The following is a 12,784-nucleotide window of genomic DNA, read 5'->3' as shown; positions in this document are numbered from 1 at the left end:
TACAGATGTGTAGTGTCACCAGTAAACTAATAACCCAAATTGAGTTATTAGATCACCTAGCTCCTTATGAAAACTTAAAATTACTAAATCTATTGATCAGGGTCGAATCAGAAAAAATGGTATGGGAAAAAAGTGTTTTTTTGACCTCAAGAATCTACTTATGAAATATTTGTACGAGTTAAAGACTTACCCTGTATAGATTTTAAAAAATATGGAAAACTGCAAATTTCACACAATTTCACGAATAGAAGTGAATATGATAAATATTGAAGAATGAGATTTCATTGAAATGATTCCTTTTCTTCGACAAAACTTACTCTTAGAATATTTCCGGTATGTTCAATTTATGAATTATACGCGATAAAATAATAAAAATGATTTGTGACGAAAACGAAAATACAAAAATTAGATGAAATAAAACTCAATTTTTCTAGAAAAATATTAGTATGCGCTTTTAACTGAAGAAATAGATATTAAAATATCTATTATCAAATATTTGAAATCGAAAATTAGTCAGATTTCCAAATTGTGCGCAAGAGGGCGTTCCCAACCCCAGGTAGAAGCATGAGGCCATTAGTCAGAAACGACGAAATTAGGTAGAAAGAGTGGGAGAAACGGCAGCGTGCTATATAACCTAGCGGTCAGTTGACAGATCTCAGACTTGAGTTAACCTCAATGGTGTTAAGATTGTTTAGACTGTTTGAATACTCGCAAGTTTTCGAATATTATAAACGAACTTTAAGGTGATATTAGTGTTGTGATTGATGATTGATGGATTTTCAAGTTATGGATGTGAGTAATTCTTTTCTTTTATCTGTAGTCAATTGGTTGCTATTTAATAATTTGCTTGTTGTTCAGATTTTCTGTTTCAAACAGGTATGTGTTATTTTTTTATTTGAAAATGATCATGTACCTATATGGTAGTATCTCTAGAAGTTCAATGATATTTTCAGCACTTTGAATATAACATTACATTAACTTCAATATCTGAAATGACATTAATGTTTATTTTATTTTCAGAATATGCAGTTTTTAGATATAACAGGGTTGGAAGTGGACGAGATTCGTCACATAAATTCTTGTCTGTTCGATACCCCTAGAAAAATCTCCTTGCCTTGGACTCTCAAGAAGAAATCTCCCCAAAGTGAGTATTGTGATGTATTTTTCAATAATAATATCCTTTCTACCGTAGTCCATGAAAGATTTGATGTAACTAGAAATTTAATAATCAACTTATTTTCAGAAAAATTACACAGAAAACCAAAAGCAGCAGTCGAATGTAATGGAGTTTCAGTGGAAAACTACGAGAACTCTCTAAACCACGTAAACCCACCCATGACTTACTTTGGAGTTCATTATAACCCCAATCAACCACCCCCCATGGTATCTTACGTTAACTATCAGCAACCTGCAATGTACGGCGGCTTTCATCCTTCCCAGATTGTGAATACAGATAACGGCATACAGTTCATGTATCCAGCGAACCAAATCTATAACTATGCACAGGTAAGAAAACCCATTGTACATATTGTTCATCTTCGCATTGTAGAAACTTTATCAGCCTATCCACAATTCTAATTGCCCTTCTATAATAGATCTATGTTATATTTTTCAGGTTCCACATAATGCTCAATATTGTCCTCCAGTTCTTCACGACCGAAGGATACCAGAAGTGCAAATGTATAACGGAATGTCTCATGAGAAGCCATCAGACGTTGTTGAAGAAACACCGATCTCACACGACAATGTTACATCTGTCGATACACCCACACAAATTTCTGCAACGGCTGAGAAAGAAACAATTCCCTGCAATGGAATTGTGGAAGAACTTCCAAATTCACCGAGTGATACTGTTAAAGTTGAAAATATTGTGGCAACATCCTCGAACAAGACTGATGAACTGAAGACTAAGCCTGTAAAGGTCCAGACTTGTGACGTGAAAGAAAATGGAGTCGAATCAGGTGTTAATGCACCTGTAAACGTATGGGCCAAGAAATCATGGACGAGTCTCTTCAAGAAAGAGGAACCCACGACAAATGGAGAGTTAGTGACTGAACGCAGTGATGTGAAAGTTGAATCGTTGGATACTGTTGAAGAGAGCAAAACTATTGATCCAGCCACTCACAGACTAGCAGGTTAGTTAGATTTTACAGTCAGTTGTTTGAGTTGAAGAATCAATTATTTTCGTTGTGATATCAAAAAACTTTTTCTATATTTGTTACTAAACATTTTATTTTATTTCCAGAATTTCTATCGAATTTCGAAATTGATGGAAAAAGTGCTAATCTACAACCGAGAGGCTTAATCAATAGGAGCAATTATTGCTACATAAATTCGATTTTACAAGCCTTGCTGGCCTGCCCACCTTTATGCAATCTGCTGATAGGACTTTCGAAGAATTTGACGGAGAACGGACATGGCCTACCACCCATGATAAAGAACATGTAAGTTTTACAACAATCCTTCGCTTTGACAGCATCTAACTCAATTTTGAAATCTTCCAGGTGCCAATTCATCAATAATTTCGACAAGATGCCCGATTCCCATACGAACCGTACGTCGAAAAGGAACAAGAAGAAACGGGGGAGTTTCGACTTCTCATGTGGTGACTCCATCGAAGCCTCTTCGTTCTACACCATCCTGAACGGTACCAGAAGCGACTCTTTTCTCGTCGAGGGACGTCAAGAGGACGCCGAGGAATTTTTGGGCCTCCTGCTGAACGGGCTGAACGACGAAATGATGAATGTAAGTAGTCAAAATTTATTAATCGCATGACTCTTGGTTAAACATGATGAACGAGAACACTTGACTTAGCTTCGCAATTTTTAATTGAGATATTTGTTGATTCGCGTGTTTCGGGATTTATCCTATTTTCAAAATTTAATACATAAATATAAAAAGAACACATTCATATAATAATCAAATAATACATGTTAAAATCGGAGATAGGGGGATTACTAACTGATCGTTTAAAATTGGGAGATTTTTGTTTTTGGGCTGAAGATATTTCTAGGATTTTTAAAAGATCTAAACGTTCACCTTTATCACCTTTATGTAGAATTTTTACATTATTGAAATCTACGAAGTGGTTGGAAGTTACACAATGATTAGAGGAACCAGTTGTTGATTTATTCTGCAGAATAGATCTTTGCCATTGAAAAATATTTATCTTAAATTCTTCTTACATACGAGGATATATTGAAAAATTCTTAGCCTACTGTAGAACTAAACAAAATTTTAGTGTTAAAATATTTTATTACTCAACATATTCTCCTCTTAATTGGATATACATTTATTACAAAGAACCTGCAACATCTTCCTTTCAAAATTAATTTTTCTTCTTGCTCTGCAAACCAGACCTCCACAGCTTTTATTAATTCCTTGTTGGAAGGAAATTTACGACCTTTTAAACTTTTTGTCAGTTGAGGAAAGAGATGATAGTCAGATGGAGCCAAATCTGGTGAACAAGGGGGGTGTTCTAGTAATTGAAACTCTAAATCACGAATTTTTTTCATCGCAACATGAGAATTTCGTGCAGGGACTTTGTCCTCCAACATAACACCTTTGGATAGCTTTCCGCGTCTTTTCTCTTTAATTTTTTCCCGTAGAATGGTCAGAAATGTCTAATAGTAATCTCCAGTTATCGTTCTACCCTCATCCAAAAAATCAATCTTGATTACCCTATGGCAATCCCAAAAAACTGTAACAAGAACTTTTCTTGCCGATTTTTGGGCATGAAACTTCTTAGGTCTTGGAGAACCAGAGTGTCGCCATTCCATCGATTGTTGCTTTGTTTCTGGATCGTAGAAATGCACCCAAGTCTCATCCTTAGTAACAATTCGGTTTAAGAAGTCTACATCGTTTTCAAATCGAGCTCAGATCGAACGCGATGATTCTACCTTTGCACGCTTTCGGTCATCATTCAAACATTTGGGGATCCATTTTGCAGCAATTTTTCTCATGTCCAAATTGACGTAAACTATATGATGAACGCGATCCTATGAAATATACAGTGTTTCAGATATCAATTTTAGCCCAATTCGACGGTCTTATAAAATCATGTCATGCATCGATATGTTCGGGGACTGACACAAAAACTGACTTTCCAGATCGGTCATCATCTTCAATGGAAAATTTACCTCTTTTGAAGCTTGCAGTCCAATTTTTCACGGTCGCATACAAAGAACATTGATCACCAAGGGTATTAAGCATATCTTCGTAAATCTGCTCACCTCTTTACCCTTTTAAATACAGGTACTTGATGATGGCTCGGTACTCCAATTTTTCGATTTTAACAATTTCGGTGGACATCTTCTTCCTTTTAATTTATTGCGTAACTCTGGTTTACTTTTTTGACCTCAAACTTCACACTGACACTTCTAATGAGTTATTGTTCGTTGCTATGGTAACGCAATATTTTTTTTATGCATGGAACTGGTCTAGGCTAACTAGATATCAATACATCCTAGTATATCGACATCGATTCATTCACTCCTTTAATCTGAATATCTAAGAAATTCAAACTTCCTCTACCTCCAAAGTTAACTCATCTATAGTCTCTCAAAACTCCTCACAATTAAATTGCAGTTTAAACGAATGCTGAATTGAATTTTGAAACGAAAATGATGTTATATGTACCAATAAGAAGAATTTAAGATCAATATTTTTTAATAGTTCAATTAAAATTGTGAAATTTAGTCAAGTATTTCCTTCTCTTCTTTTATTATTCGAATGTACGTAGTGTTTGGCATAATTTGACATCATTACATGCAAAATATTATTGCTTGTCGTATCTCACAACTTCTTTTATCCTTCCAGATAATCAAATCCGTCAAAAATGAGACCAAGGTAGAAATGAATCACGACTCCGACGACTGGAAACAAATGGGACCAAAGAACAAGGGTAACATCACGAGAAAGGTCCAATTCGACAAGACTCCAATCAGCGACATATTCGGCGGTCTCTTGTGCTCGAAGATCCACAAAACGGGGGATGAATCCACGGTAAACATACAGCCGTTCCTGACCCTTCAGCTGAACATCAGGACAGCCAAAACCATCGCGGAAGCCCTGGAACAGCTGACGTTGAAGAATCAACTCGAAGGATTAACTTCGACCAAGACGAATCAAAAGGTGGAAGCGTGGCAGCAGGTGCTGATCGAAAAATTGCCGGCTGTTCTCGTCCTCCATCTGAAATGTTTCGATTACAAGTGGAACGGTTGCACGAAGATTATGAAGACGGTGGAGTTCCCCATCGACCTCCAGGTTGATTCCAAGATCCTGTCGGGAAAACCTAGCAGTTCTCAAGAGAAGCAGTACAAGCTTTTCGCCGTCGTTTACCATGAAGGTAAAGAGGCCAGCAAGGGACACTATGTGGCGGACGCGTTCCACTCTGGACATCATACTTGGTTGAGGTTTGACGATGCGAAAGTGAGGTCAGTGTCGGTGGAAAGTGTTTTAAAACCGCAAGGAGACAGAGTTCCTTATCTTTTATTTTATAAAAGATGTGATGTAGTTTAAGGTGTATAAATTGAACTTAGAATAAAAAATTTGTACATATTAGCGATAAGGATCGACTAAAATTGTTTTTTGTTATTTTATGAGTAATGTATTGTAAATCTGAAAAACTATAATTATATTTATGATGTTATGTAAATATATACTATATTTTAATAAACAGACTTTATAATATATTTCTTTAGTTTTTTTGAGCAGAATTTCCCTGGAATATACGATTTAAAAAAGCCTAAATTAGCAGTGAATAAAAAAAAACATAGACTAAAAGATAGTATGTAATAAACTCAATTGCCTTCTAATGACTAAGTATTGCGAAAGTTTTAAACTGGAAAAAAAATAAAAACTATTATAAATAGCATATTTCTCAAGAAAATTCTCATGAGTTTTCTCTCTCAACAAGAAAATGAATAGTAACAAAAATTTTTATTATATCATGAATAATAAATATTTTTTTATTATCCATTGTGTTTCATATGTTGGAGGACTTAAATCTTAATCAATATCTTGAATAGAAATGGACAACAAACTTTTTGGAAAAAAATCCCTTTGATTTATTATTGAAAAAGACCCGAAATATTTGAGTAAAAAGCTGTTTTTTCATCAAATAAAACACGAAATTTGATTCCTGTAATAATGAACTACACTGCGCAAAAAAATTAACGCACATTCTGAAAATCTCAATTTTAATGAAAGTTAACTCTACATTGACTTCATAACTTATTTTTTATGTTCTCTCGGGAAGGTTTTGAACGAAACAAGACACATTAAATGGAAGAAAAATTCAGGATTTCACCGAATCTTATGTGAAAGAAGAGAAATGAACAATTTTCGAAATACTGAAATGCTGATAAGTGATTTAACACTTGGTATTTCCACCCCTTGCGTTGATTACAGCTCGGCAACGACGGTTCATACTCAAAATGAGTGATCTTAAAATGTTCTGATCTAATCCTTCCCAGATTTCTCCGAGTTGGAGTCCTAAGTCATTAAGAGTAGCTGGATGATTTTCTGAACTTCTCAGCCTTCTATTGAGGCTGTCCCAAACCTGCTCAATCTGATTGAGATCTGGACTTCTTGCTGGCCATTCCATTCGAGAGACTTCAATCTCTTCAAGGTACTCCTGAACGATGCGCGCACGATGGGGTCTGGCATTATCGTCCATAAAAAGGAAATTTTCACCAATGTATGGGGCAAATGGCACTACATGCTCTTCAAGAATGTTCCTTATATACTTATCAGCATTCATAGCTTCATTATCAACGACCACTAGGTCTGTGCGAGCAGTCAAAGATATTCCACCCCATACCATAATCGATCCTCCCCCGAAACCAGTAGTATTCAGGAAATTGCACTGAGCATATCTTTCATGTGGACGTCTGTATACAAGGGAAGTCGATCATAATGGTAGAGGCAGAATCTAGACTCATCTGTGAAGAGAACTTTTTTCCAATCGGCCTCTTTCCAATGGATATGCTCTCTCGCAAAATCCAAACGCGCCCTTCGATGGGCTGGGGTAAGAGCTGGGCCTCTTGCCGCGACACGAGGCCTTAAATCATATTCTCTGAGGCGATTTCTTATTGCCTGAGTGCTAATTTGCACCTCATGAGTTTGCTCAAGCTGAATTTGAAGGAGGCGAGCGGTTGCAAACCGTTGTCTCAAGGAAGAAACTCTCAAGTAACGTTCTTGAATGGCAGTTGTTACCCGTGGTCTACCCTCTCCTGGTCTTCGGACATTCATACCTGTCTCCCTGAATCGCTGCAACATTCTGGACACACTTGTATGGGAAACTCCAAACCTTTCTGCAATTCTTGTGTATGTCCGCCCTTCTTCTCGCAAAACTACCGCTTGGGCACATTCCTCTTGGGTCAAATTGCGTGTTTCGCGTTGCATAGCGATCGAGTGTAGAAAATCAAACGAAAGAAAAACTATTGATCACTAGAATTGATCGAGAACAACCGATTTTAGAATGGAGCCAATACATTCAAAATCTGATAATATCATCTTTTTTTATTCCTGCTGGGAAAAAACATCTGTATTGAAGAAAAACGTTGAAAGTGGATAACATATGCATGCATAATTCTGATAAAAATAATTATCATTGAGAACACGTTCAGTTGTAGAATAAATTGGAGATTTCCATAATGTGCGTTAATTTTTTTGCGCACTGTATAAAGGGGGAATAATAGTGATACCATTAGGGACTCTTGCATTATAGCTATCCCAAAACCAAGGGTTTTAGAGTTAAATCTTTGCCCCCAATCAAGAAATTCTAAAGGTAATCTTCAACTTGTGATACATCATTCAAGAGCTTTGAAATTCCGCAGCCTACTTTACGCAAATCACGCACATTCGTGTATTTTAGAAATACATTCTAGCCACCTGGTGGCGAGATTCACAAGCAGTGGTAAGTATGTTATTTGCGAAATTCGAATGCTTCAAAGTCGAGTTACTTCAGATGTAAAAATCGACGAGAGAGTGTTGAGCTGTGTATGGACGTGATAGTTGGGCCAAAAGGGCATCCTTGAATCGATAATTCGGTAATTTAAGTTCAAGAAAAATTTGTTGTGCGAAACAAGCTGAATTCCCCCATTTTTATGAAGTTTTTCACCCTTGAATCAGGCTTACTCTGTTGAAATTACAGTGTATATAGTCACTCCAGTTAAAATTATTGGTAAAAGCCCTCTATAGGGGACTGTGGTGAAAGATAATAAAACTTATGCCAAAAATAGTAAATATATCAAACACATTTGAGTTAAATTTAAATTACATTTTATTTCTGTAGTTCTCTATATACAAATATAAACTTTGGTAGCGTTAACAAAGATATTTTCTTATTATTCCAAATTACTTAGGAAATATAACATTTTTATTTACACAAGTACGGAGTATTGCAGGAATTTTTTGTAATTGACTAACTGAAAATAATGAAGAATTGCAAGAAAGATGCTCACACATCACCTATTCCTCCCAATTCTCTCACTTCCTTCCTGTAGGAGCTTATACGCAGGTAAGTATTCTTCACTCTCTTTTATTGGATCACTGTATAACAAGAGAGGATTCTTAAGAGTATTATCTACATTTCCCAAGGATGTATACCCCATATCATACAGTTTACAATAGGGAACTTTATAGTAGAGTAGATAGTCCCAAATATGGTAGTAACTCCAGTTGAGAAGAGGATTTACTCGCATTACTTCAGGATAATCTTTGTCAGTAAGCTGCAAGGAAAAGTCTATCAAGAATTGGCTATGCACTTGATTTCTTCAGTAGGTTAAACGTTGAATAAATACGGGAGTTTCACGCAAAGTCTCTACTAGAAGTATCTAGAGAACCAAACTTTGTTTTTTCAAATGGGATACCCCATATTTTATGACACTTTTCGACTTTCCACAAAATTTTAGCTAGGTATATTTCAGCTTCTCCATATCCAAGCCACAAGGTTCTTTCATTTGTCTCAAACTTGACATAAAGATGGTTTTGAATGAATTATTATTGTAACTTTCTTCTGACCAAATTAACAGATTTGAAAATTTTGCTATCCTCAGAGAATACTCCCTAGATTCCACTTGTTGTCCAAGTTAATCACAAGTGTGGTAGTTAAAGAGGAAAAAATTAATATTTTCAAATACATTTTATTGATAAGGATTACCTGAAACTCTGATAGAGTTTGAGAAAATGGATCTGTTTTCCTAGTTCCCATGAGACAAGCTTTAAGATTAGGACAATCCCTCAATATGCTCGCCAACGCATCCTTGATACCCATTTTCAATGTAACAATCTCCAAATTGTAATATTGCTGACATTTTAGAATGAATTCTTCTTGTTCCTTAAATGGCTGATCTCCTTGCACATATAAACATAACGGTTTTTGTGAATAGCACGGATAGTGCTTCTCTAGAACAATCAGAGTTAGATGAAGGAGAACAGTACAATCTTTGCCTCCATTGAAACTCAAGAACGTATTTTCTGGGCCGTATTTCTCAAAGCATGTCTCTATTACCTGAAATGGAAAGAAAATGATCTGATACAAATACTGATCTTTGTCAAGAGCTAGAAAAAAGTTTCATAGAGTGTGATTTATAAAATTTCTATCACAAACAGAACTTCAACATTACCATTTGAAACAATATCTATACATATATGTAATTCAGAATTTAATTAAATCTTGGTTTCCACTGATTTTAATTTATTTCTTACAATCTGTGAAAAAGAAAACAAAGTACCATATTCCATTATTCCCAGATTCTATCAACTCTTGGATGGTTGAAAATATAGAGATTATATAAGATTATATCAAAGAGACATCGTCAACATTTTCCTTAATTTTTGTACTGATCAGTTTTTATTTATATTAATTTTTTCAAATGATTTTTTTTTCTTGCGAATATTTTTGCTAATACTCATTCTATTCATTATTATGAAATGAACAACAGGTTTTCATGTAGGAAATGAAAATATTTGTAATCAAAACTACAAAGTATTCATAACGATAGCACATGAAATCCCTTAATTTCTAACAAGAATAAATTCCTGTTTGGTAATTCAAGCACCTTGAAATACCTCTTCAAATAACTGATAATATTCAATAGGAAGAAATTATTTTTAGCTGATAAGCTTAGTGGGTTAGATATAATAATACTGAAAACAATGATTATAATTTTTATGTCCGTCTAGTTAGAATTTCCTTTATTTAAATAGAATATTCCCGAATAATTACTGGATAATACTTCAAATTTTTGAAATTGCCTACCTAATCTAATATGTATTAGAGTACCAACCAAAGAGAACTTCACAGTGCTTATAACATGGAATCATATTCATATCAGCAATGATTATTTATTTATAGCGATTATTTTCTTGTTTTTAAGTCATGACTGGTAAATTTGTATCACAAAAAATCCTACAAAATTCCAAAAACACTAAGGTTTTCCTTTTTTTTTATACAATTAATGGAATTTTTTTAAAAATATTCTTAAATTCAATCTGATTCATTCTGATTTAAAAAAAAACTGCAAAATTTCACATTTGAAAAATAAAATTGAAATTCAACAAGTTACGTACAGAATGTTTCCTAATTGAATATCAATATTTATGGTGGTGATGTTTGGGTCCATTTTAAGAAAAAAACATTTTTATGAACATATGTCCTAAACATCTTACCTTTTGAGATACAGGGTGGTAAAGTTTTCAAAAATAAATCATTTCTCATTAATATCTACAATACCACTTCAGATATTTTGATGAAATTTATCATGCATCTACTATGAATCAAGAGGCATTTTTTAATGTATCACATTTCTTTAAATTTCTACCAGTGGCGTTCGTACGTAATTTGACCTACCTTTTTTGGCAGATATTGATGATACGCCACAGATTTTTAATAAAAATTATTTTTGAAATTCCCAATCATTTCTTACAGAGTTAATCACTTGATTTTTTCAATCCTATGCACGGTTTCCGCTTAAAAAAATTAATACCGTTTCTCTGTATGATCATTTCAAGTTCTTTATGACAATATCACCATTTAGGCATACATAGAATTTATTTTTTAGATGAAACCCGTGCGTCGGACTAAAAAAATTCAAGAGACCAAATTTGCTCATAATTGAATACCGTCAGTGGCGTGCCTCTTGATTCATGTATGACAAATTTCAATATAATATCGGAAGTGTGGTATTGTAGATATTAATAATAAATGATATATTTTTGAAAACTTTACCAGCCTGTATCTCAAAAGGTAAGACACGTTTAGGACATATGTTCATATAAAGTTTTTTTCTTAAAATGGGCCCAATAATCACCCCCATAAATATTGACATATTCGATTAGGAAACATCCTGTATACCACATATATTCATATTATTTGTTGAATTTTCTCTTCAACAGTTCTCTTTTTTATAATAAATAGTATTTTGCCTTTCCATGTGTACCAACCATGTATAAGATAAAGAAATTAAAAGAATAAATTCGGAGTGAATTAATGTAATTTAGAATAAACATGCCCATTGGGCATACTTAACAAAAATCAAAATTTAAATTAGATTTCACGATTGACTTCTTCTAATAATTTTAATACATGTAATATCTACATGTGTATCAAGTGATAGCTAAACATTATATACAATGTCAGTTTTGTGGAAATGTTGATTTCTTGCCAATCAACTCAAGTACCTATTGTACAACTATAGGATATAAAATAAAGAATATAAAATATACTGAGAATGAGTTAAAAATTTGGAGAAAAGTGGTGTACACCTTTTAAAACCAAAACGTTCACACAAAATAAAAAGAATTAATGCCTTTGAATTTTTTCAAGATCAAAATAATGAAAAGCATTTTTTTTCCCATTAACATATTACAACTCACCTGAATCGCGTTTTTCACTTGCAAATTCATATCTGAATACAAATGATCGTGCAATATTGGCTTAGAACAATTTACAAACACTAACCGTCGCAAATCATCTTCAAATTCAAGAAGGCAATCTATGTCTTCACATTTATATTCCATAAGTACACTGTTGTCGGTTGTTTTGGTGAGTTGGTACTTTATCATATTATACTTCAATTCGTCCAATTTACTACTATTACCATTCAGATAAATATCAGCGATTTTTTCAAATGATGAAGGTTCGCTGTATTTCCTCAAGTATGGTTTGAATACTGATCGGAATATGCTATCAATATATTTCTCGTTAATCAGGAATAATCTCTGGATATGAATAAGAGGATATTTTTCCCCTTCTAGAATATTGACACAAATAGGATATTGTAATTCCTCTCCACTGTATGGAATATTCTTCTCTGATAATATCCTTTCTAGTTCATCATTCTTTTCCAATTTTTTCTGAAATAACTTTCCTAAAGCTTGTCCAACAATTCCATTAGATAAATTAGTCACGATTAATGTTAAATCATATTGTCTATTTGATAAAGTAAGTTCTTGTATAATTGTTCTAAAATCACTTGGAATTATAATAATTTTGGATACAGTATAACCTAAATTCTTCAGATTTGTTATGAAAAAGGAACTGTAAGTATCACCCGCTGTATTGTTCAGAATAGAATCATTTATGATGATCAAATTACATTCTTTTTTTGATTTCAACATTTTAAATTAATGAGTTTGTTTGAGTTAGTCGTCAACTAATCAACACAAGAGTACCCACAAATGAGATCATACTCAACACTCAACACTCTTCAAATGAATAATGAAAAATGAGTTTGAATTTGAAAGTTTTGTCAAGGATTAATTAACCTCTTTTTGC

At 33.8% G+C, this 12,784-nt stretch overlaps 2 protein-coding genes across 2 annotated transcripts; one reads left to right on the top strand and one right to left on the bottom strand.

The window, feature by feature from the left end:
• The first annotated feature begins 650 nt into the window (after positions 1-650).
• Positions 651-5,693, top strand: LOC123311137 (ubiquitin carboxyl-terminal hydrolase 10-like). Its single transcript, XM_044894931.1, has 7 exons — positions 651-792; positions 1,021-1,144; positions 1,244-1,506; positions 1,616-2,135; positions 2,246-2,444; positions 2,505-2,745; positions 4,819-5,693. Exons 1-7 carry the CDS (start codon positions 772-774, stop codon positions 5,518-5,520), a joined length of 2,070 nt encoding a protein of 689 aa, XP_044750866.1. The 5' UTR covers positions 651-771; the 3' UTR covers positions 5,521-5,693.
• A 2,576-nt stretch (positions 5,694-8,269) lies between these two features.
• On the bottom strand, positions 8,270-12,767 carry LOC123315314 (FAD synthase-like). The gene is made up of 3 exons (XM_044900968.1): positions 11,884-12,767; positions 9,167-9,517; positions 8,270-8,735 (listed from the first exon to the last, which is right to left on the bottom strand). The coding sequence occupies exons 1-3, from the start codon at positions 12,625-12,627 to the stop codon at positions 8,472-8,474; spliced, it is 1,359 nt and encodes a 452-aa protein (XP_044756903.1). The 5' UTR covers positions 12,628-12,767; the 3' UTR covers positions 8,270-8,471.
• Positions 12,768-12,784: the final 17 nt, after the last annotated feature.

Source organism: Coccinella septempunctata, chromosome 1 (assembly GCF_907165205.1).
Source record: "Coccinella septempunctata chromosome 1, icCocSept1.1, whole genome shotgun sequence".
Classification (NCBI taxonomy): domain Eukaryota; kingdom Metazoa; phylum Arthropoda; class Insecta; order Coleoptera; family Coccinellidae; genus Coccinella; species Coccinella septempunctata.
This window is presented reverse-complemented; position numbering and strand designations above follow the sequence as displayed.

Bases quoted from the DNA above. Each gene is read 5' to 3' on its own strand.
- LOC123311137 (XM_044894931.1), top strand. From the start codon at position 772: ATGGATTTTCAAGTTATGGAT. The intron at 793-1,020 runs GTGAGTAATTCT...TTTTATTTTCAG, and splicing joins TGGATTTTCAAGTTATGGAT to AATATGCAGTTTTTAGATAT. The intron at 2,746-4,818 runs GTAAGTAGTCAA...TTATCCTTCCAG, and splicing joins TGAACGACGAAATGATGAAT to ATAATCAAATCCGTCAAAAA.
- LOC123315314 (XM_044900968.1), bottom strand. From the start codon at position 12,627: ATGTTGAAATCAAAAAAAGAATGTAATTTGATCATCATAAATGATTCT. The intron at 9,518-11,883 runs GTGAGTTGTAAT...TTTCCATTTCAG, and splicing joins AAGTGAAAAACGCGATTCAG to GTAATAGAGACATGCTTTGA. The intron at 8,736-9,166 runs GTAATCCTTATC...TTTTCCTTGCAG, and splicing joins AAACTCTATCAGAGTTTCAG to CTTACTGACAAAGATTATCC.